Source organism: Aptenodytes forsteri, unplaced genomic scaffold, assembly GCF_000699145.1.
Source record: "Aptenodytes forsteri isolate BGI_AS27 unplaced genomic scaffold, ASM69914v1 Scaffold193, whole genome shotgun sequence".
Lineage (NCBI taxonomy): Eukaryota > Metazoa > Chordata > Aves > Sphenisciformes > Spheniscidae > Aptenodytes > Aptenodytes forsteri.
Window position 1 is genome coordinate 676,911 of NW_008795405.1, and position 25,613 is coordinate 702,523.

General features: G+C 34.7%; 1 protein-coding gene across 1 annotated transcript in view; it reads left to right on the top strand.

Annotated features, from left to right (window-relative positions):
- Positions 1-1,625: 1,625 nt before the first annotated feature.
- TTC6 (tetratricopeptide repeat domain 6) overlaps positions 1,626-25,613 on the top strand; it is a 76,532-nt gene continuing 52,544 nt past the window's right edge. The window contains exons 1-6 of the mRNA XM_009280899.1: positions 1,626-2,473; positions 9,520-9,622; positions 14,506-14,636; positions 17,980-18,189; positions 24,672-24,831; positions 25,327-25,431. Of these exons, the coding sequence (XP_009279174.1) occupies positions 1,626-2,473; positions 9,520-9,622; positions 14,506-14,636; positions 17,980-18,189; positions 24,672-24,831; positions 25,327-25,431 (1,557 nt within the window). The remainder of the gene's footprint in view (positions 2,474-9,519; positions 9,623-14,505; positions 14,637-17,979; positions 18,190-24,671; positions 24,832-25,326; positions 25,432-25,613) is intronic.

Below are 25,613 nucleotides of genomic sequence, written 5' to 3' on the forward strand. Positions count from 1 at the left end.
TCCCCCCCCTTACTGCTATAAGCTGCTTTGCTTTGCCTGTGTTCTAGACAACCAGCCTTCTTGGGAACCTGGTCAATGTGACCTTGCAGGTTTGTGCCATAGTTATAACCATCTTGGTAGATTCACTTTGACCTTTCCCATTTTCTTTTAATCTGTATGTTCATTTTTTTCTTTCTTTCCTGAAGTTTGATGATTTTTAGCACATGTTATCATCCCTACGTTTGTTGGACACTGAAATGGTCATACATGTTCTTGGTCCACTTTTACTTCATACTTCATGTGTGAAAAGAAGTACTGTTAAAATTTAACTTTCACCAGACAGCTGTCAAATACATTTGATACCTCTGTTCTTTGAAGGACAGGCTAGTAAAACTGTGAGACACGGAGTCAGGATTCCTCCCAGAGAACTGGTTTCAGATTTTCGCTCCTGTTAATACTGCAAAGCTGGTCGGTTTATGGAGTCTGAGGTGGAGTCTACCCTGTTGCAGGCAATCCCATGTATTGTAAATTAAATCCTGATGATGGAAACTTTATTGATGATGATAAACGAGTCAAACGCAGCTGAGTTGGGCTTTCATCTCCAAGCTGGCTCTCTGACAATTAGGAAAATCAGTTTGACAGGAAAAACGCATCTGTAATTGCATTTAGGAAGCGGTCGCATTGCATGGCACACAAATCCCCAGCAATGCCATTCCTACGTTTGGTTTTCAGGGCAAAACTTTAACGAGCCCGTGACTGACAGCAGAACAAGGTTTGCCATACACAGAAGAGAAAGGAGGCTACAGCGGTACAAACAACCTCGGCCACACCGCGGCCTTCAAAACCCGTGGTTCCGCTTGCGCCTCCGGGACGACGTCTCCGGATGACGCTGAAACTTGCAGCCCTTAAAACATAAGCTCACTCAAGGGAATAAACTCTCAGCAGAGCCGCGCACGTAAAAGATGCTCAAGGGGGAGAAGTGGGGCTTGGAGGGGTCATTGGTTTTTGTAGGCGGAAAACTTCTTGTGGTTACTTTGAGAAAGCGTTGAGCTGTATCCTTTCTCAGTTCTTTCTCTCTTGGGAGTTTCTGTCCGACTCCCAATTTATGCTCCCAAAGATAGAAATGGTTCAGTTGTTTCCTCAGGTAAAATGCTAATAGCCATTGCTGGTGCTTAATTATACATGTTCAGAACAGTCTAGTTAAAATCAGTGGGGCCCTTAGCAAAATGAAGTAGTCTTTGCAAGATTGGGTTCTCTGTTGGTATATAAAATACAAAACGTAATATCTGTTTGAATTTACAGGCTGCATACAGTAGGAGAAAATTGCTAGAAAACATGAGCCCTTTGGACTGAGTTATGTGGAGGAGCTGAATATGATTAAGGAACATGAGACTATATGCAGGGAATCTCAGTGGGATAGTCTGAAGATCAAACAAGCAATAGTTACTGCTCCTAGAAACGTGAGCATTTAGCCCTTATTGGAAGATTTAACACCAGATCAATTGCATCAGTTAAGAACATTGTCCTCTCCAGAGGTCAAAGAGTCCACATAAGCCTGTCATGAATACAAATAAAAATATTCCTAACTAATTCATTGGGTGTTCTGATGTTCACAGAAAGTAAGGATATCTTCTGAAGTAAGAGACATGAAGAAACAAACTCCTGATCTCAGGGTGATGACTCACAGAAATAAATCTGTGGAAGAAGACAGTGCTGACAAAAATCAGAAAAGTTGCTCTGAAAAAGCTAACAGAGAAAATGCCACTTGTAGTCGTGAAAGTACAGTTGTAAAACTGCCAGTAATAGCATCATTTGCGGGTACCAGTAAAAAAATTGTAATGGTCAAGCACCCAGCACCACCTCAGAAGCCAAGTTACTGCAGGTCTAATTTTCATGTTAATAGCTCCCCTATCTCATTAGAAAAGACAAAAGCTGTCAGTAAAGTAAAGGATAGAGTGCCTATGCTACAGATGGATCCCCAGAATTTAAAAAGAGAGAAAACTGAAGAAATAGATACTGTGATTAAAGATAGTGATGAATTTAGCTCTACAGATTCTAATACAAGTAAAAACATTTCAAGAAAGGGAAAAATCACCAGGGAAAGCTGTAACAAGAGAAGCAGAGTGATTTCAAAAGCAAAGCAACAAGATTTAGATGTTGAATCGGGAAGAGTGCTGAGAAAAGGAAGCAAGCAGCCAAGTGTGAGGTCTGCTCGAGAACAGTTGGAAGAGGCAAGAGATGTGACTAGACCAGACACTTCAAAAATATACGAGAACTTCCAGCAGAGCAAACCTGAAGAGCCTACTTCCACACCAGCATTGCCTGTGAAAGTGGTTGCAAGGTCTATTGATGAAATAATTGCTTCCCTGCAGTCTACTTCTCCATCTCCCTCAGACCAGACGATCAAAGAACTCCTGGAGGGTGTTCTTGGCCAGAATTACAACATAAAAATGGAAGTAGGTGAACCAGAACAAGAGCAATATTTTTCTCTTGGGTAAATATTACTTTTATAAGAGTTGTATATTTTTTTTCCAGCTCCTACAATGTGTTACAACACAGAAGCCAGACAAAACAAATGGATAAAGACAGTAATGTATCATAGAATATTCTTCACTGTTTCTTCTGCCAATTTTTTTTTATGTCCCTTAAAAATGAAAATGAGCCAATATCAAAATATATTAAAACATAAGCTCTTTTGGGGTGTTATTTTTATTACACTGTTTATAGTTTAATACATCTTCTTCTTTACTCTCCTTTCCCGTTTTTAAGGTGACATATTCCAGTCTGAGAGATGAAAAAGTGCATTAAATGCATTTGGGATATTGTTGGAACTATTGCTTCTTTTAGTTATTGTTTAGCTTGTGAAGTCTCGATAAGACACATTCTTTATTGTCACAGTTAGGTAGATTGTGTAAGCAGCTGTAAGAGAGTCCCTTCGATTAATTACAGGAGGAGATATTGTTAATACTAGGCATCAAGTAGATGCTACAGAAAACTTTCCTAGATTTTCACCAGAGGGTTGTTGATTCATTTGTTAACTAGACTAGTAACTTACTATCAGATGGCTCTTTGTCCTCTCTTAGCCAGACTGATAGTTTTGTTCTAGTTCCAAGAGGGCTGAAACTTATGTCACAAAAATCGCTATCACACTTGGTATTCATGCTAGCACTTGTTAGGGATGCCGTGGAATGAATAGACCCATGGAGGGTGAACTACTCCTTTTCAGCAGCAACTGCCTCTGCAAGGAAGTATGGAAGACTGATGAAAAGCATATGAACCTGTGTTTTAGGAGATGATAAAGAACATTGTTTCCCACAACTATCAAAATGCTACCTTTTATGATCATAGAGTATCTCTCATAGAATGTAAGTGTAGCACCTTACGTTCCCTTAATGTGAGATTGGCTCTCTTTTGATTAAATACAAAAATTAGGAGAAAAAAGAATCCTGAACTGAGTTAATTTCAGTGTGTAAGTCCATGAGCAGCAATAGTCTGAAACTGCATTTCCAATAGATTTATGTCCTCTGATTTGATTTTCTTCTGTTCTGTTCTGAGAGGTGTTTGTGTGGTTGAGGCATTCATAGTGTCTCCCCCTCTCTGTATATTTTCTGGTGTATTTCAATTGGGGTTGAAATCAGAGAAGACTTTCCTCAGTGTGGCAGCATTGAGATGATCCCTCTTCATTGCCTGACTTGTATTTTAGGAATGTAATAATTTGGGACTGTTCTCTTTGGTTGAAATTTGCCAGCTGGATACAAAAATACTTCAGGGCAGATGGGAAGAAGGCTAAAGAAGATCCTGGATCTGGAAAATGATTTCTTGTTCAACTTACCCGAAATAATTATTAGTGATTAGTAACATTTTCTGCGTTGTGTGTTTTTTCTTACTCTTTTATAAATATGGCTTATGTTCTAGGTAAGATTTTAAAAGTTTGGCCTAGCAAGTCCTAATGTTCTTAATTTGAAGTGAAGAGAACTGATTTTCTGTTCTTTGTAGTGGGAGCTACTGGGCTCTGAGCTTTGAAAGTCTCTGACCTCTGGAGTACTGTGATGTTTAATTATTTCCAAAACTTACATCAATCAGGTTCAAAGTAAAATGAAAATTTGAACTTGGTGATGACTTTCTGGTCCAGTTATTTGTTGTTTAATGTTTTTTTAGGTATGGACATATGGACATTAGTAAGGATGAATGACACCCTTGCTGATTACATGTTTCTTTTTAATCAAAGGCATTTGCAGCAGGTGTCTTTTGAACTTAACTGACCTTATAAATAGGATGAAGACTCTAGCAATTCTTTATTATTATTATTATTATGCATGGTTTATTTACTTTACACTGAGCTTCAAGGCTTGCCTTCTCTAATGAAGTAAGAAATGTGTTCTTTTGAATGAAACAGAAATACCTAGGAAAAGAACAGGACTACTAAAATGGAAAAAAGCTCTCAGAATTAAATGTGGTTTTAATTTAAAAAAAAAAAATTCTGTTCGCTTTATCTTATTCTTGATCTTGCATTAATGACAGGTTAGCATTAATAGCTTATGATACTGCTGTGGGGGCTGAGCGCCATTTTTCCCCGAGCATCGAAAAGAGAATTGTCTGGGGAATGGAACGCCAGCTCAGTGGGACATTAGTACTTAGCCCTGTTTCCTTTGAGGGAAATCAGTTATGAATAATGATTCCTACCACATTTTCTGTTAAAAAGTAGAATTTTTATTATAAGAATAATATTTCCAATGCCTGAACTAATTTTATTGTCTTGAGGCTTGTTGCTACCCCTGAAGTATATTGAGTTATTAAGTTATATGTTGGATTTAGTATCCATAGGAGGGTGTTTATATTAATTTCAGAAATACATTTTCTTGGTATTCAGCTTGATGTTCAGCTTTCTTGGTGGTGAACCTGCAGCTCATCATCTTTAGTTATTGTTTTCAGCAGATCAGTTCTTTGGTACCTCGGATGAGCTTGTGAAAAACATAAATAAACAACATTTTTGTTCTCGAAAAATAACATCAAATTTGAATGCTTCTATTAAACAGGGACTATACAGTGCACCGTACTAGCAGGAAGCCAACATAAAATATACTTTAGTTTTAAAGAAACATCTCTAGCTCTTGTCAGCTAATCTCAATAGTGAGGCCTTGAGAAGATTTTCTCTGTAATGCATTAATACTCTCTCAAAAGTGGTTTGATGGAGACTAATTATCATTAAAATTCAAGAAAAGATAGATTTGTATTTATTTTATATCTATAAGCAAATACAAACAAGTATTTGTTCATAACTTTACAGAATCTCACTTATTTGCTCTATATGTTCTTTATATTTCAGCTGACATGAAAATTATGCAACAGATCATATATTGCTTTCTGATAAAACAGTATTTTTAAGAGGCTTATTGAGAATATTTCATTTTTTTTCCCTTTAGATGCTATAAGGTGTACTCTAAGCGTCATAGAAATGAACAAGAGACTTCAGTTTATTTCATTTAGTTCTCTTTAAGTGGGAAAACCCTAGCTCTTCCTATTGGTTTTCTTATTTTCAGCTTGCAAGTGGCTTATGGAATGTTCTTCTCGTGGTCTTAGCATCCGTTAAAATGTAGCTAAATCAAGACCGTGATGCTTTTTATTGTGAGTTTGCTATTACATTATTAATTCAGGAAACACACATTATTGACTATGCTCAGTAAGGTTAATCATGGCAAAGGCTATGGCACTTCCTGCCACTTGCTGAAGGGAGCCGCTCAGTCTTCAGGGGTGGACACTATCACTCCTGGATACATGAAAATTTTTTTCTGGAACAGTTAACTCATATCACTTTAGATTTTTTTAAAAAAGATGTTTTATTTTCATAATGTTGCAAGAAACTGCCTAGGGAGAGATGTTGGGTAGGTGCTTTACATGTGTGGACTTCTGAAATCTGTCTGTTTATTTCTTCACATTTACCAGTGCAAGTGACTAAAAAACAATCCAGGTGTGCAGTTTGTTACATTTTATCAACAATCACTTTCCAGTGCCTTATGATCATTAGGCCCGCACCATTTCCACTTATCTTAAAAACACTACAGGCTTTATGGGGCAAGGACTATCTTTTTACCCTGAAGTCTAACTAAATGGGAGACTAATCCTCATTAGGTCAGTAAGCTGCTGTTATAATATGAGAACAAATTGATTTTAATCAAATAGATTGTAATCTCTGAGTTTCAAGCTTTGTCAAAGGGGTACAGGGTGATTAGCTATGTTTGTGTACAAATAATTTGTATAAATTCACCATGTTAAAAGAATGTTTTAAAATATTTGTATATTCACACATCTAGATTGACTTCGTTTTGTCATTTATCAGGGTCTGCACTGGTGATAGAGACTTTTCTTGTCAAAACAGAAAGGAAAATAATTTATTTTAATAGCATGTAACTATCAAATGAGGAATCAAAGAAATACCAGAAGAAAATATTTAAGTAAGATAAATTGAGAGGTAATTATATAAAAAAATCCAAACCCAAACAACAACAACAAAATCTTAATTTTCTGTATGTCAGGACTCACAATGAGTCTTTTCAGCTACAAAAGATACCACAGACATACCAAAATGACTGAAAATGTTAAAATGGCTTCTAATGAATTATCAAGGTGCTTGGGTACCTAAATAGTTTTCTACACCTGCAGGAGGAAGGCTATGGCTAATAAAGCTGGTTTTTTTAAAGGCACAGTAGAAGTTTCCATCACAAGTTTAAAATACCAGTGCAGGAAACAGCTTCCTCAAGAATGGGCAGAACACTCAAAAACAGATGGCCATAGGAATTAAGAGTTGCCACAGTTCTCAACACTTTCATTTCCTGAAGTTAGACCACACCTCTTTGGCCTTGTTTTTGTTAATGCAAACACACAGCCCATAGTACATATATAGACAGTACACATCATTTTATTAAAATAACACAATGGCATTGTGCCTGCGATTCTCCCATGGAGAGCGGACAAAAGAGAAAACACTGCACCCAACAAAGGAAAGCAATCATATAACATGTACAGGTGTCTAAAATGAAATTAAGATAATATTTGCTCATATAATTCTGTTGGTTTTGACAGAACAGGAAAATTAATATGTAAAATTGTAATTTACATATTATGCAATAATTTGGAAACTAAGTTGATCCAGTCTGGTTGAATGAAAGGCTTTGTGAAAATGTCTCTTTGATCCCGCGAATTGGATAATAAATTGCATGGGGAAAGAATTACAGTTGGCTAAGATGGACGGTATTAATTAATAGTCCATGGTAATCACCATGTTTGAAAATATGCACGTGTTGCAAAGAAGAGGAAGGTTGTTTGGTATAGCTTGAAGATAATGCTGAATCTGTTCCTTTTAGTCTGAGTTGGTACTACATTCCTCTATTTTAGTTCCTTGCTCTCATGGTGATTAAAAAAATATGTACTATGAATTGTTTTTTTTCTTAAGCTGTCTTTTCTGTCAAAGGTAGATAAATTACTAAGGCTTTGGTTAAAAGCAAAACACCAACGTGTACAATCTTCTGCAAGGCCATAGCTTTTTATTGCTTTATAGTTTACATTTTTGGAGTAGTATATGTATCTATCACTTTTTGTTGGCCTGGAGATAACTTCTTTTTTCCTTTTCATTTTCTAATATGCAAGGAAAAAAATGTTACAGTTCAGAATATGCTTCTTATGTGGTATTAAAGTTAAATGCAAAAAAATCCTAGGCATTAAAAAAAAAAAATCAATGTTTTTAGATTGCTAGGTGGACAATACACTCAATGGAATAAAAATTCTACTGTGTGGAAGATTCTTACATTAAAAGAGCAAATGGACATTTGCAGTGCCAGCGAAGGATTTTTTTTATGACGTGACAGACTGTTTCTAACACATGTTCAACTGATAGCTTTAAAGCATTCTTGCATCAGCTTGTGGCTCTGAAATATTTTCCCCAGAAATAGATAATATTTCTGTAGGAGTTTTAAGGAACTGAATTCTAAAATGAAATGTTTTAGATGTGATACTTCTGTTTGTTACTGTTATCTTTAAAACTTCGTTTCTCAAGCCCAGTATATGGCACAAAGGGTAAAGTACGTGTGTGCTGAGTTTTGTACATGCTAACCAGGTGCTTAGAAAGCGCACTGTCCTTAAAACTGCCATCTGTTTTGAGAGTTGTTGCTGCGTTTTATTTCTGCTTTTTTTGTATGGATACATTGTAACTGAAAGGGGACTTGTTAAAGCGTTCCTTTGACGAGAACAAATAGGATGTCTGGGAACTAAGAACAACTTCAAATTTTGTAGTAGCTTTTCTGCTAGTGGAGCAATTATAATTTTCTCCTGTAGAGAAAATGATTAATTGAAAATTGCACTCAGCTTTTAAACTTCTTTACTATAAGCAGTTCCATGGACAAGTTAGTTATAGTAAAGGTTTAAGCATGTGTGTAAATGTTTGCAAAAGATGAGCCTAAGATCATTTGTCTCTGAATGTACATGTTGCTTTCAAACTAATTTGTGTAATGCAGACCCAGACTTTAATTTATGCATATATATTGTTTTGACGTTGTTTTGTTCTGTAAGGTAGTACGAATAATATAATTTTTTTTTAGCATTCTTGTTTGACACTAGTTTTCTTCTCTTGCTTATACAACAGGCACCAATTGAACATGAGGAAATAAAAACCGACTCTCAAGTCCTGCCAAGTTTTCACCAAGCAAGCCTGGTAACATTCTGCATTATCTAGGAATGTTAAAATATAATAAGTTAATAGTGCTTCTATTTGCTTGCAGAGTTGTTAAGATAGGTAGTTCATATTTTAAACTGATAAAACTGGGAAGGAAATGAAATAGTCCTTGAAAACATTTTGGTACTTCATGAATCACAAGTATACCTTTATTTTTCTCTCTTTCCCTTTTGTGTCTCTTGTTCATTCCTTTTCTTATGGGGTTTGGTTCTCCAACTGCTGGATGTAAAGAATTTTGCTTTTATTAAGTACCATGCTGATTAGGGCAATGGAATTGTAAGACATTCATCTATATTCATATATATTAGTGCTCATCATTCTATGCCTTTGATTCAAACTGTTTTTAAAATTTAAATGTTTAAACTTAGATACGTTTGGGGGATTGCTTAATGTTTAGAGGCATTAATGATTTATTTGCTTTAAAGGATCATAGATCTCTTGATATAAATTTCTGATGTATGTTTCTTCTTACATTTTGCAATTTCTTCTTATAAGTGCAATTTGTAGAAGAAGCAGACCAGATCTTTGATAAGAAATCTCTATAAATATTATTATTTAGTGTTAATCATTGTAGGTCCTTTGCCTATTACTATATTTATTTTTGGAAATCTAGTTAGCTGTTGAGGAAATATTTGACTTAAGATAAAATTGATACAGTGTTCTAGGTGCTTGATAAAATGCATGGATGATGGAAGAATAATTGCATGTAATAAATATTGTACTGAATTACCTGTCAGGGAGCACAAAAGTGTTTTAAAAAAAATTTGTACATTCACCTTCTACACTGATTTCCCCGCCCTCTCCCCCCCCCCCAGAAGACACCAGAAGACACCAGTTGTTCAGAAAGAATCTCAAGCAGCAGAAAATGAATCTCGGCCTAAAGATGAGCTGTTAACATATAATAAGCAGGTGAAGCAGGTAAGCAGGTTTAGTACTATTGTGAGATAGTATTAGTTTTCCCATGCTTAAGGTTTTGGTGCTTTAGAGCATACAGAGACTGCAAGCTGTTTCCTTACCACCTGCCCTTTAAAAGAAGATTTTCTATAAAACAGGTCTTCATACTGGTCTTGCAGCTTAAGGTTAGAGGAAAAAACAAATTAAGGTTCATTCGGTCAGATGTTGGGTTAGGCTTTTCTTTATGAGATTGGAAAGAAGATTACAAATGAAACAACGTATAAATAGAATCCTAATCTACATTTAACAAGTGGATGCCTTCCTGGAAAATGGCATAATGCTCAATATCCTTTTGGTTTTGTGATATTTCACACACGACAAAAACTGTCATTAGGATATCAACTCTATAAAGCTTAGATTTTTAATAGAGAATGTATCAAGTTTATAGAGACAGTACCACAGAGGACAAATTTGTTGCTAAGGCCAAATAATGTCTTTTCCCATATGTTGTCGGTTTCTAGCATTCTGGTATTTCAAGGCTATAACTAGATGCTAAAATAAAACCCTAACCTCGTTGCTCCTGCAGCTTCGATGTAAATGATTACTTTGCCTTAAAGTTATTATATATGCTTATTGTAAAACAGAATAACACTATTATGTTTACAATGGTATAATGAGAAGGACAACCAAGAATGGGATGTGTTTCCAGTAGGCAGTGTTATGTGCATAGATACCAGGTAGCCTTGGCCTAAACTTAAATAAATGAGATGAACACAAGGTTGGATAAGCTACATGGGAAGACAGATACAGGTGTTGAAAAGGAGATAAAGAGACCAAAATGAAAAAAGGATGAGAAACACACATGTGGGATGCTTGTTGATGGCCCAATATTTGCAAGTATGTTGTTTCAAGGTCTAGTCATCATAAGGCAGAGGTCTAGTCAAAATGAGAAACCTTCTGAATGTCTAAGGTCTTTGCTTCAGCTGGTTCTTCTGCTCCTCCCACTGACTGTAGTTTGGCCGCGATTGTGTCTCTTCAAGCTGCATGGAGAAAGGGATAGAGAGAGGTAGGCACGTGCCTAGAGTTCCAGAGCATTAGCAATCAACTTTCCTGACCAATTTTAGGATAGCCAAGAACCAAAGATGTGCACAGCTTACCCTGAAGAGCTAAGGGACAGGGAGCTCTGGGAGTGAGTCACAGGGAGACAACAGAAACTCCCCATCAGTCCTGGCACTGCATTCTGCAATGGGGCTACAGTGGACATGAAGTAGAGCCCTAAGTGACTTGGTGATGCTGGCCTGAGCAGTTCCAGTTGGCAGGCATTCTTCTACAGCTAAGGATTCATATTTCCTAGCAACATTTGTGGTAGCAAAATTATTTCTGTTACAGTTCTTCTGTTGAACAGAATGGATGAAAATGAAATTATATTACTTCTTAAAAATTCTGCTAAATTAGAAAAAATATTGGTTTTAATTTTTCCTTACAATATTTGTCTGTTTATAGGTCAGAAATGTTTCTAATCCTTCAGTAACTGAATTCATGTGCCATCTGTACTTGGCTATAATGTTTTATGTAATTAATATTAATAATGATGTTTGCAGGTAGTTTTAAGAGTATACTCTGCAACATCAGTTGATCTGTTGGTTACTAAACCAAATATGCTAAATGATGTGTAAACAATACACAGTACAATGTCACTGATGGTAATTTTTATAATATTCAAGAATATAGTTAGATTATTTATTACTTCTAAATTATATAATATTTGCCAACAGAATAGTTTCCCAGTTATTTAAACAGTACTGGGGTACTGTGATGATGTTTTTTAGACAGTATTATTTTGGGCAGCATGCCACTTCTGTAATGCACTGGTGGTATTGTTGCAACAACACCCATCAGTGTGTGTTCAGTGATCTTACAACACAAAGTAGTTTGCAAGATTGGCACCTGAAAAGATAACATACATTTGGTTCTATTTAACACAAGTGCTACATAATTTAAATATATTATTTAATTCGAAAGTGCATGCTTTCAGTTTTATACACGGAAAAAATAATGGAGACAAAACTTTAGAAAAAAGAAAGAGAAAAGGTTTTAAGAACTCATATGTGTTAGCTAAATGCTCTATCGCATCCTTAGCAGAACTATTTCTATACAGAGTAATGGCAGTGTACTGGATATTAGTATTTCTATAGAACACTATTCATTGGCATGTTTTTGTGACATCTTATTTTTGAAATTATTTTGCTTTGCTTAGTGGGCTGCAGGGCCCATGCAATTTCAAGATAAATTGGTTGATTGTGCAGATGAGCTTGCAAATTTGGCTATACACAAAGCAGTCAGAGGAAAAAATGCAGATATTTGCTTTAGTTACTGTAATTTTATGTTACATCTGTAACTGAATTACATAAATATTTTGATTAAAAAGTTGTTAGTTCACTGGTATTTCTACAAGGAAAAAGACATAAAATATGAGATTATATACAATTAAAATGTCCATCTAACAGTAAGTGTGTTAACAATAAGTAACAATATCATGTTCTTTGATTTCAGGCTTAAAGGAACCCCCCTCTACTTAGTATAGTCTCCATAATTCATTAACAAGAATGTGTTGAAGTCCCCCTTCATGACCTGTTTCACAAAAACGACGGGATCACAGAACTTTGGCTTATGACTGTAAAATAGTAGCTGCTGTAATTTTAGTTTTGGAGGTTTTCGTTAGCCGTATTGGTGTCTAAGACACTGACAAATGTTGAATATCTTCTGTTACTTTGGATATCACTTACATGGCATTTTTTTCAAATTATTTGAGTATCTGGGCATTCCAAAAGCTGGTAATGGCAATGCATTCAATCAGGTTATTTTTTTTTTTTCTTTAAATTGGACAAGAGATCATGGCAGAAACATTTACCTGACATGCAAAAGCAAAAATCATAGTCTTATGTTTGGCTCATTTTAATGATACATTTTCAGGTAGACATATTACTTATTTTTGTTAGTCTATTTTCTCTATGTAAAATTTTGATTGACTTCCAGTTTCTCTGTTACATCAAATATCTGACTTGGTTCTTCATATTTTTTCCATGTATATGCTGATATAAACAGCGGTGTTGGTTTCAAAAATAAACTAACAATATATGAAACCATTTTAATTTTGAATAAGGCTTTTCAGAAGGTAGTGACTCATTTAGGTATCTTCTACAGTTCTCAGTATCTTTTACTTGGTGATTAATAACTTGTTTATGAATTATAAACTTCCATAATTTTTTCATGCAGTGATGTCTTCTAAGAACTTAAATACTGCTGAAGTTATCAGTCAAAAATAAACTAACAATATATGAAACCATTTTAATTTTGAATAAGGCTTTTCAGAAGGTAGTGACTCATTTAGGTATCTTCTACAGTTCTCAGTATCTTTTACTTGGTGATTAATAACTTGTTTATGAATTATAAACTTCCATAATTTTTTCATGCAGTGATGTCTTCTAAGAACTTAAATACTGCTGAAGTTATCAGTAGACATAGACATTGTGCCCAGTTATATTCTGGATAAATAAAACGTGAGTGGACAAAGAAGAGTAAAATCCTATGCTTTTGTGATTCATTTAATGAGATATGTGACTGAAAATTTTAATTAGAAAGGCATTTGGTCACAACAATTGTATTCTTTGGGTTCCTATAAACTAAGCTAGCCAGCCTTACAGAAGTAATTACCATGGTGTATCAGGAAGAGCTGGGCAAAAAAGTGGACTTACTTTTCGTATTGAGAGAGAAAATTTTTTCAAGACAAAGCACTTTAAAATTTGTTTTCCCCACTGTGTTGTTCTGTTTCTGTCTGTCCTTGTTAAGCTATGATTATACCTCTTTCTTTTCTTGAACCTGTTTTGTTGTGTTATGTATGCAAGCTTTTAAGTGGAGTTCAGAAGAATCCTTTTTATTGATGGCACTGCTGGTCTGTTTTAGGAAGATGTTTAACACTTTGCAGGAAACAGAATTGTGGAATGGTTGAGGTTGGAAGGGACCTCTGGAGGTCATCACAACGTGGAAAAAGCAGCACAAGGGTATAGATTCTGAAGCTGAGTTTTATGAAGCAGATGCAGACACTTTGGCAGCAATGATGACTTCAGTAATTCCTTTTCCTTGCTGCTTGCTTTTGCTCCTGGATTACAGTGAGCTGTCCCCAACAAAATTTCTATGTGGGGACACTCCACAAAGGGAATCAGAGGTCTAGATTAATTTCTGCCTTCCCTCCACACTTTTTTTTTTACTATTTTTTTCAACATGGATCCGTTATCCGATCTATTTTGCAGTGTGAAAAAACAATTTTTGGCACAGCTAAGCAGGTGGTGCTCTAAGAAATAGGAATGAGCAGCTGTGGGTGGAAACAGTAGGAATTCCTTATATCTGTATTCCTGCTGAAGTTCCTGTATTGAATAAACATAACCTTGAAGAAACTTTTCTAAAAACATCATTCTTTAAACTATGTGTATCTGTTTGAATTTGCTTAAAAATACAGGTTTTAGATATGTTCGTGCTCTTCTAAGTTTAATAGTTCTGAATATTAATATTATAATTTTGATGCTCTTTTAATTATTCTCTTTGTAATGTATTGAAATACACTTATCTTATACACTATTCAGAAATGCAATTTAAGTAGGGTGCATTGGAAATTTTGTTTTATCACATTTTCCTGCTTATTCTATATCCTAAATAGCTGTGGGCGCTGCTGTGATCTGCATAGTGACAGCAGTTCTAAACTACTCTAGTTTAATTGAATTGTGTTTTCTGATGGTCAGAGTTGCTTGTGTGCCATTGCTCCTTGTTCTACTCCAGAGTGGGTGTGAAAATATCCATATAACTTATCAGTTTGTAACACTGTGTTTATCTTCTGTTCATGAACATTTTAGGCTCCATCCTCGGATGTGCTCCAGGTGGAAGGAAAAGCAATATCAAAAATTAAACCAGATGAAGTTCAGAAAAAGCTACAAGAGGAACACAACTTGCAACAATCCTTGCCTCCTCAGGCTTCAAATGTCAAGTAATGTTTAAATCTTATTTCATTATTATAAGAAAAATAGTGAAAATATATTGTTATTAGTGCATAGCATGACAGCTAAGTTTGGAGAAGAAATAATGCCATCCCCCCAAATTTGGATCGGAACACTTGCAATTTCTTATCTAAATTATCAAGTTTAGTTTGGTATTTCTAGTTTTAATTTGCTATGTATCTCCTTGAAATAGTTCTGATTTATGTTTTTTAAAATCCAGAGGGCCTATTCAGTCCTGCTGTACGCAGATGAAACTTCTCTTGACTGCAGCAGAAACTGAAGTTGCTTATGTGGGGGTTGAATTTGTCCATACAATTCCAAGCATAATCTAATCAAAATAATTAAAAACAAACAATGGAAAATACCACAAATTTAATATAAGCAATGCCAGCTGTAAGTCATCATCTTTAAATAGAGAAGATGTATTAAAAATTCATTAACTTGAATTTGTATTACAGTCAGTGCTTGTCTGAAATTCAGGAGATTTTACATAGAGAGCTGTAATTTAAGGACAACTGCTTATTACCTTGCTCTTGTCATAGGTTGTATCTGTCATTCTGTAGTAGGAGTGCAGGTTACAAAAGTAGTACAGACTGTATCCTAATTGAACTGATCCTGTCCGTCCCATGTCAAGTGAGACTCTTCAGTTTTATGGTCTTCACTGCTAATAAGATCTTTATAGGTAGCTTTGTTTAGATGTACCATAGGTTGCTTCTTCACTTCTCTATTGAGAAAAGGGGGAAAAAAAAAAGCAGCTTTAATTATTAGCTTTTGTTGTTCTTAGGGTCCTGAAAGGTCTATTGGATACAGAAGAGAGCCTTTTTATGGCAGGCCTAAAGTTTGTAAATGGATAATACTTTCAATTAAGTAGCTGAGAATAGTCATGGGAAAAGAATGCTTAAGTTTATGAAACAGTCAAATTGGCATTTAAGTGACCCTTTGCATGCCATTGCTTATCTGCATTGCTTAAAGATCATTTGGTTAGCAAGATTATATATTAAAACAAATAGTGTCAACAGACAATGAGTGTTTTACCTTCAATAAATACTTACTGTCAGATTATCAATGGTGCAGAAACTGCACGATTTTCTAAAAAACCCGTATTTAGTGCATTAAGTGAAGGTAATGTAGGCCACACACATAGTATTGTTTTTTCACGTCCCCTTTTTCAAAGAATGATAAATAGTCTGTTTTAGAAGAGCGTGTGCTGTAAAAACATTCACCTTTACCTGCAGCATGCCCCAAATATTTCAGTTTACATTGATAAAGCATTCAGTTAGTTCATTCAATGAAATTATAAACTTCTATACAAGAGCAGTAATGATAATGCAATTAAAATAACATTCAAATTGTTTTTATTTATTTAAAATAAATGACAAAACTTAGAAAAAAGTTCCTAGAGAATTTTAAAATTATTTTGCCTGCCATCGAAATCGCTCCAAATGTTGTAAGTTCAAAGTTAAACTGTTTGCCATCTATTTTTATTTTTTTTAACTGTGTGGTAATTGCATTGCGGAGAAAGTGAACTGTGTTAGAGCATCCTGAGGTAAACTACTATAAACATTTATGAAGATTGTATACTCTCTATCGAGTTCAAAAAGCAGTGAGGAATATTTCTTTCTAATTTTAAATTAATGTGATCTACTTATTAAAGCACTGATCTCTGATTTCACACTCCAAAACAGTTACTTATTTCCATTTATGCTGTAAATGTATTCAATTAGTTAAAAAAAATTATCCTTTGCGTTAAATGGGGTTGCTGTAAGCATGCTTTAAATCCTAATCACTCATGTATTGTGTGATTGAGTTGCTTTTCAATGGATATTTCATTTTTATGTTTGAATTTCACATTTTATTTCATAACCTTGACGCTGTTCTCATTCAGGCAAAAATGCCACTGATTTCAGCAGAGACTTTGGATTGTAAGATCTGGTGAAACTGTCTTGTTGAAGCATAAAGTAACTAGGCTCTTTTCTATATATTAAAGTTGTATGGGTTGAAAAAAATTATTTTGAGCAGTTTTAATTAAAATAAAAAGACTTACTGACACTCCTCGGGTTGTCATGTGCCTATAAACTTAGGGATTCAAACTATATTAATGTAACAGAGATATACCTGGTATATACTTGATGTGATAATTTTTTGATTGTGAGTCAAATTTCTGTGTTATTACACTGATTTTCGTGTTTTTTTTCTTTACATGTGTGATTTTTATCTTTACTTTTTTGCTGTCATTATTTTTCAGAAAATGTAAGCAAATACAAAATACTATTTTTGTAACTTGAATATGTATTGCATGATAAATCAATGTTGTGTTTTTCCTTACTTCATTTTGTAGTTCTTGCTGATTTCTCCTTTGTAATATCTGTTTATAACATAAGGCGTAGTTCTCAGTAAAACAAAATCCAGGTTGTTGAAAGTGTCATTGTCTCAGGAGAACCTCAGAAAAATAGTTAAACCTGAAAACTATTCAGTGTAATTTCAAAGTGGAATTTTAACCATTTTCATTTGGGATTTTCTCTTAAAATATGAAGGGACTTATGAACTTTAATTGAAAGTAGCATATATTTGAGGAGCCATTTCTGAGTTTTTTACATCTCAGACGTTTTCCATATACTGCTCTTCACATTGTAACTGTCTGCATGTTAGACATTTATTAACTTTGTGGAGTTCATACAGTAGCCGGAGACTGTTTTTAGAATTTGATCCATGGCCTGTGGAAGTCCATAGACTTTCATCACCTTCAGTACAACTTAGATTGGAGGGTTAAATGGTAGAATTTTCTAGTTATTAACTTTTCAAAGATAGTCAAAGACCCAGCGTTTCCTCTAAAATCAACAGCCGAATTGAAAAGCTAGGAAGAAGTTCAAGTGATAGCATATCATAAAACTAATTCAAAGTTTTAACGGTATTTACAAGATACTCTGTCATGGGAGAGAGTTTGCAGATGAATGTATATGTAACATTTTAACATAACATTTATTCACATACCCAATTTAAGCTGTAAGTCTGCACTACTTGATTTAAGTTTTCAGTGCAGCAAGTGAAAGCTCTACTTAAGTTGGGAAAGTAAAATTGTGACTACTGCACTTATTTTTTACTTTAAAATTATTACCAACATTTTAGCTTTTACCTGTTTTTCTTTTCTAAATAATATGATATCTCTACTTCTAGTAGAAATTACCAGGCACTTTATGCTAAGTATTTATGCTAGCAATTTATATCCTATGGTCTGATGTATGTCATGATGTAGTATTTGATAAACTTGATATTCTACTTTAGAATATAGAGAATGGATATTAAGATTCTTGATTTCTTTGTTTTCCTTTCTAGAGGTCAACATTATCCAAGCATTCATCGTCTATGTACCGCTTTTCCTAGTTTTATATTGCCTCCTTATTTACAACTGGTTTCTCGAGTTTATCATACTTTAGACAGAAGAGGTCACAATATCTTATTTACAGCAGAGGACATGGACAATAAGGAGGAAGAAGCAATGTATTCCAAATATATTTATTTGAAAGAGCAAGCTGAAAGGAAAAGGTATGAACTTACTTATTTTCAGAGTTGCTATGATTTAATTAATTTTGTAATTTAAAGGATTATATGTTGAGAAATAACTTTCATGGTGTCTCAGTATTTAGTAGTTTCAAAGAAGTGGCAAAGAAAAAGATTTGAAAAAAATTGCCTTATTTGGTAGATTTGTTTTAAAATAATTCGAACAAGAGTACTAAAAGGCTTGTATCTTGCTTAGAATGTAAAATATATTGTTTGTTTTTAAAAATAAATTGCATTTTGTAGACATTTTAAGTTATGTGTCACAATTTACGTTAAAAATATATGAATTTTTATACTTCATTCTACTCACATGAGAGGTCCCATTGAAATAAGAAGAAATACTGAGCAAATAGAGTAGGCTTTCTGTGAATGTAAAATACTGCAATAGTAAAAGGTTTAAAGTGCACACCCACTAGCCCTTTATCACAGAGACAATCTTACCTCAATCCTGATTCTACAAGCACTTAGGAACAAGCATAACTTTAATTGAGTGTAGTTCTGTTGAGTTCAACACATGCACAAAGTTAAGCACATACAGAACTGGGACCTACATAAACTTGTAGTCAAAAGTATTCATTGCGTATGTAAAAGGTAGTCATGTGATAACTGCAGGATCCTGCATCTTTAATGAATGAGGAGCTGAAGTAGAACAAAATGCATAATAGTTAATTTTTCTGAGGTTGATGCAGCATGTAAAAAGAGATCTGTCAAAAAAATTGTTCTATAAGAAGTAGTCAGGAAATGTGAATGGATTTTGGAATAAGCCTACTCCGTTTTATCATGTTATTATATTACCAATTTTTATATTTAGTGGTAGTGAATTCCTAAATCTTTGGGTTTTTAATTTGGTTTTTTTTGGACGTGTTTTGCACTAAAATAATGTGCATATGAATGAATATGAAGCATGTTCTTTTTTCATTGCTTATTACTTCGGTTACACTTTTGCTTTTTTGTGCCTTTCTAGTTCATATAGTAATGTCAAAAAGTTCAGAATTGGAGCCTTAATACTCTCAAGTTTTTCCTGATGGTTTTTCAGACTGGCAGTTTGCTACTTATAGTTTCTGTGTATCACCAGCTCCAGAAATATAAAATTATTGCTCATAAAGTCTGTAGTGATCTAAAGAATGGTAGAGTGGTAAATAAGGATAAGGCTAGGTCAGTTTTACAGGGCAATTTGTGTAGCTTGTTAACTTGGGCTCACTTGAAAAACACGCGTTTTAGTGCAGCCAAATGCAAGGTTATAAGGATAAGAATAGGGAATTAGGGTCATCCTTTGTAGGAGGGGAGATTGTATCCTGAAAAGCAGTAACTCTGAAAGGAGCTTTACAGTCTTGAAAGATAAGCAACAGAAGATGGCTGTGTAATACTCTCTGAACTTTAAATTAAACATGTTTACCTTAAAATAAAGGAGGCGAGACATTAGCAATAATATAGAAAAAAAGTTTTGGGATTAGAAATATTATACAGAGCTTTTCTGTTCCAGGTAAGTGCTCTAACAACTGAGATAGTCATGTCGCCACTTGTTCTTTCTCTTGGCTGCATGACTTTTGCATTCTTTTCTGCTCAACACTACAACTTCCTGTACCCAGATTGGCCAAATAATCTAATGGTGAGTGAGGTTTGAATCCTCGGATAAGCAATGAATTCTCATTTCCTGGCTCCTCCTGCTTCAATAATGAATTATCATAAAGAGGTGGAAATCACCACTCTGCTTTTTTCATGTTTTATAAAAGAAAAAAAAAAATCACCTTGCCCTTCCTTGAAAGAATAGATGCATCCACCCTTAGAAGAGGGTTGCATGTTCTGGATTTGAAATGGAGGGAAATTTCTGCCTGCAGCCTCTGAAAAATCTAAGTTCCAGAGAGGGGCAGCAGATTTCCTGTTGGCTAAATCTGTGATTCTTCTTCCGTATGAAGGTTTGTAAGAAAGCTGTGCACTTAATGCACTTAACAGACTGTTCCAGGTACCATTCTAGGGGAGCAAGCAGAAGTATCGATTCCTGTATGCGATCTCTCTTTTTCTTGAATACCAGTTCTGTATTAAGACATTTTAAAAGATCATTATGTTGGTTTTACACAAGGGATATAGTGTTGGTTTGAGTATGTTACCTGCATGGTATAGTTTCTGATGCAAGAGGGTTTGCTAAACAAAAACACAACAGACCCAGTAGTTGAGGTTTCAGTCTAGACAAATTGACAGTAGCTATAAGATTTCAATGTAAGTAGCAGCTTCTGAAATTATCCATTATTTACAGCCTTTAAATCAAAACTGGATTTCTTTCTGAGTTATATCCTGAGTTTCGCCCAGCAAATTGTGAGCTTGATGCAGGAATACTGATGAAATTTTATTATCTGTATTATTTAGAAGGTCAGGTTGGGTAATCATGATGCTTCTCTCTGACCTTAAAATATGAATCCATAAATTGCTTTATGAAAGTTTTTAGTCATTGAATTCTTTTGATGTAGTCAAGATTACCCTAGCCATCAAGGATGGCATTATTTCAGGGTACAGGATAAGGCCCTGATGTTTCCTTTTGGTTTTTGTGAGCTTCTGCTTCTGTCAGGAATTTGGGTAGCATGAGAGTGTCGTTCATGGCTGTAATTGGAGTGTTTGTTTTTGATTCAGTAGCATTTTCTGTCTGTTGGACAGAGAATATAAGGACTCAATGAGAATAAGGACACTGATCAGTATTGTAAGCAGGGGTTTCAGCATACCAGTAGCCCAGCTGTTTTGCAGGTCATGGTGGAAGAGGATTTAAGGAAATTCTGAGAGAATAAATTGATGGTTGTAGTGAGCTTTTCTCAGACGTGAGAGGCAGCACGAGGGTGGGCAAAAAGATGTTCAAAAAGGAAAAAAACCCAAGCTTAGGAAGACAGTGATGGAGTCACGGATGCTGCAGCAAGAGAGATATGAAATTAGATACCAGACTTTAGCTTTGTAGAAAGATTTAAAAAAGACTTTAATTTTAGAATATTGTGAATGATACCTGTGTTCTGAGCCTGTGTGAATGATGGGATGCTAGCCATAGCGATGAAGAAAGTAGTGGGGAGGCCATGAAGTTTGAAAAGGGAAAGGCTCATAAGATCCTTATCTTTCAGCCTTGCTGGGCTAGCACTGGCAGCTTGGCATCCCTAAGAGGAAGATCATCTGATATTTTTGTTGGTGCAGAACAGAGTGATGAATCACGCTCTGATTCATTACCATGGAGAGGGAACCTGTACATGGTCTTTGACTAGAACATTACTAGACATAGAGTAGAGGAAGAAGAGAGTAGAGGACAGACCCCAGGAAGTTGAAGGAGTTAGATGGGAGTGGAACTAGGAGAGATGCATTGTAGAAGCTATGGAGGACAGGATTTGAAGAAAATGGTTTGGTTTTCAAGAAGTAGCCAACAGGTTGAGGAAATTGAGGGTGAGTCTGAGTTTTATGAATCAGTAGAAATTTTTGGGAAGAAATTTTTACATTGAGAACTACATTTCCCAGAGATGAAGAGAATTAAAGTTTAAAAAGAAGCCCATACCAAAATTCCTTGCTGAATTCGTTTAATCCTCGAAATCTAGAAAACTGAATTCTTTGGAGCACTGCCATCTAGTGGCACCATCTACCATCATCTTCTGGTTTTAATTTTTAAAACTGGTTGCCTTATGAGAGCCTTGAAGGTCAAAGGTATCATTTACCTGGCACTAATTTAGGTCCGTTTAAGCTGTTCACATTTCATTACTGACCAATTCCGCGCACTGAGCTAATTTCACAAATGCAATTGATCTATGTGGGGGTAAGCATGATTTCTGTGTAGCGGATAGTAAAATTCAAATGACTTTGTCAACCGTTTAAATAGCAATAGAGCTATCTTTATTTTTTTTTGTACTAGTTCTGAGTTCTTCTCTGAAAGAATCTTGTTTGACTGTAACAAAGTCCAAAGAAGCCTACAGTGGTAGGATTTTATGATAGATCAGATCAAGAAAGCAACAATTTTCTTGCTTTAAAGTCTTGTCTTTGCTATGAAAAATATCCACAGGCTTAAAAATATATACAACTTCTCATTCACATCAGCAAAACACATCTTGCGGAGCAGGGTGTATCAATTTATCCAGATGTAAACTTCCCAAGGTCAGCTACAACTCTCTCCTGGGATTGACTGTATTAAGTTTATTTCATCAGACAGCAAAGGTGCCTTGCTTTTGCTCTCGTGTTGAATCTTGGCATGCTCTACAGGCATCAGTTATCTGAGAGTTAAAAAAGCTACTTTTTTAGCCATGAAGACAAGTATTAAACTAAATATATTTTCATGAAGGTTATATATGGATAGTCAAACCTGTTCCTGGCAGATATCCTACAAAATTTTAATGGGATTTGTAGCTTCATGTTATGTTTGTTAAGATTCCTGCATGCAGGAATGTCTGCATCTCCCTGAGACATTCTGATTTTACAGTTTTTTACCAGCAGATGGAAACAGAATATTATTTGATCAGTATTATTATTACTTGGAGCTTTCCTCCATGGTGCTTCTCTCCGAAAATGTTGTTTGAATGTTGTCTGAATGTTGTTTCATATCATCTCACAGCTGATTACCTACTATAAACTCCTTGAATTGAAAACTATTTATGACAAAAGTGGACAGCTCTTTTTATGTTGTTCACTTAAAACACTTTTAACCGCCAAATGCTAAGGAATATTTTGATTGGTTTATGCCTTTTTGTATCTTGTATAACTTCACTTGACATTCCTTTTATGCAGACACCCACCTTGAAGAGTCAGAACCACCAAATACTTAGATGTAAAGAAAAACTAGGAAGGCCAAACACTTGTCAAAAGTTAGGTTTTCAGCTCTTGTTTTTCTTCCCTTTAAGAAATAGGTCTTTTGTCAAAGCTTCCACTTGAAGAAAGGAACATTCCAGAAAGAGTTCAAGAACTACTCCCAGATCTATAATCTTTCTCTCTGTGTAAGAACTACAACTTCTGGACTTGCGCTACATTTCAAGGATTCTTTTTTAACGTCCAAATGTACTTCAGAAGGCATTTTGTTTGCTAAATCAAATGGTTCTCAGTTATGTTGAGACCCCCCCGTTTGCACAGTATCCTGTTAATTTAAATAGGTCTTAAAATGGAAATACATTGCAATTAGCATAAATGAGAATCAAGTCCACTATAACAGATATACGTCTGGCAGTGAAATTGCAAGTAATAGAAGTTACACACTTTAGTTCCGTGAATGCACAAAGAAACTTCATTATTTAGTGTTTGCAGAAAAACTACCCCAAACCTGACTAACACCAGTAGATGTCAGTGTTGGCATATGCCAATGTGCCAATGTGTTGAGACAAGTCAAGTGTTCCACGTAATGTGCATTTTAATTTACATACATATATGGATACCTGAATATATGAAATTGAGTGTTTTTTCTTGTTCTTTTGTATATATATTACATATATCACCACTTATTACATTCTGTGCTTGTAATTGCTAGTACAGCAAGAACTATGTAAGTGAGAACTTAAGTAATTATTGTACTATAAAACAAGCTACAAGAAGAATAGCAAAAAATATAAATAACTTCTACTTTCTTTTAAATAAAAATATTCATTATAATTTTATATATAAATCCTGAAAAATATCTGTTTAAGTGGTAAATGTTAATAGTTGTTGCTACTAATTTCTAAAATAGTTTTACCAGCTTGGTAGTAGTAATAGATCCTTCAGATCTTAATTTCTTCAGATCTGGATTTCTCTTTAGAGGTGCCAGGAACAAAGGAAATAGAGGTAGGACAGTTATTACAGGATTTTATATATATTTATATATGCACATGCATGTATAAACATACTTATGAGTTACTGTTGTGTAAAAGTGTTTACTGTTTTTGGAAATTGAAACTGTAGATACGTAGGAAATTTGGATTACTTAATTACTTAAAACTACAACTTTCTAAAGTGAAATATTCCTTTTGTGAGGTGTTTGCCATAGGTAGATATATTTAAAAAAAGGGCAAACAAAAAATAATCAGAATCCGATTCCCAAGTAATCACATAAGGTGCTGTTCAAAACCAGCCAGACATTCCTGCTGAAATCAGTTCTCTTTGGCATTTAAGTATATCAGACTGTAAGCACAGCACTTGAGTGGTGTATTTGCCATGCATGAAGTTATGCATGTAATGCATTTCTTACTAATTTAGAACTTAGTGTTATATTTTTCTTGTGACTTCTATAATATACACCATGGACCTGATCATGAAAGTCGTTTTAAAATTACTTGGTGTGTGACTACAAAAATTACAAGTTTGGCACCAGGTTTCCATTGTATATTAAGTAATTTCAATCTGTAGTTTAGAAAAAAAGTTTTATTCATAATTTATTTCTAGTTTGATTTAAATTTTACTTACTTTTCTTTGTCTTTAACAACTAAGCTATTTCTGTGCTGTTAATACCTGACATAATCAGAGTAATTTATTAATCTTTTATGTTGCTGCAGAATTTGTTATGAAGGAGTTCCTATTTCAGAGCAATTCCAGAATAATCGGACAGATGGGATTCCCTTTCTTCCCCCTCATACATCAAAAAGTCTAACTGAATGCCAAAAAGTAGCTGAATATTGTCTTAAAAAGCCACAACTGCAACTGTTAGGAGAGAAAGTAAGAAATAACTTTAATAAACGTGTGCTGTATGTGCACAATCCTACAAATGACACAAAATCCAGGGGGGGGGGAAGTGGGGTTTTTTTTGATTGTGTCATGCAACAAAAGAACAGAACACCTTGGAAATGAAGTTCTGCTGATTTTTCAACACTTGACAATATGCAATAGAAAAATGTATATGGAATTTTTCATCAATGGGGAGTGTTGTTCTGAAACCTCATGTCGCAGTTCTTAATTCCTTCTCTGAAGTAATAAAATATGCTAATGTGCTAATTAATAATAAACAAAAACACTAAAAGAGCAAAACAGGTAGTTCATTCAGGCTGTGGAGCCCTCTATGTCTCAGGATTTCATTGTATTTGGTAGGGTTGTTCTTGACAAAATCATTTTTAGCAGAAAACAGCATTTTATCACCTAATAGTTCAGGTTCAGTACAGACATTTATAAACTGGGTTTATGTTATTTGATAACTGAATTGTATTTGTTTTGAAGGTTTCCATTTATCCAGAAGCTTTAAAAATGTTTTGGGCTCCAGCTCCACCAAAATTCTCTGCTCCAATTTCTTCATTACAGGAAATTTTATTTCCTACATATGAGGTAAGTATTTTAAATGTATTTTTAGTGTTCCCATCTTTTACAGAAATATACGTCTTTTTCTAACATTATATTTGTTAACTGTAATAGTTGTGTTTTATGCTGCTATCTTATTAACACTTCTGTATATTTTAAGCATGGTATATAAGTCATTGTACAATTTCTAATAATAAGTACTGAATAGT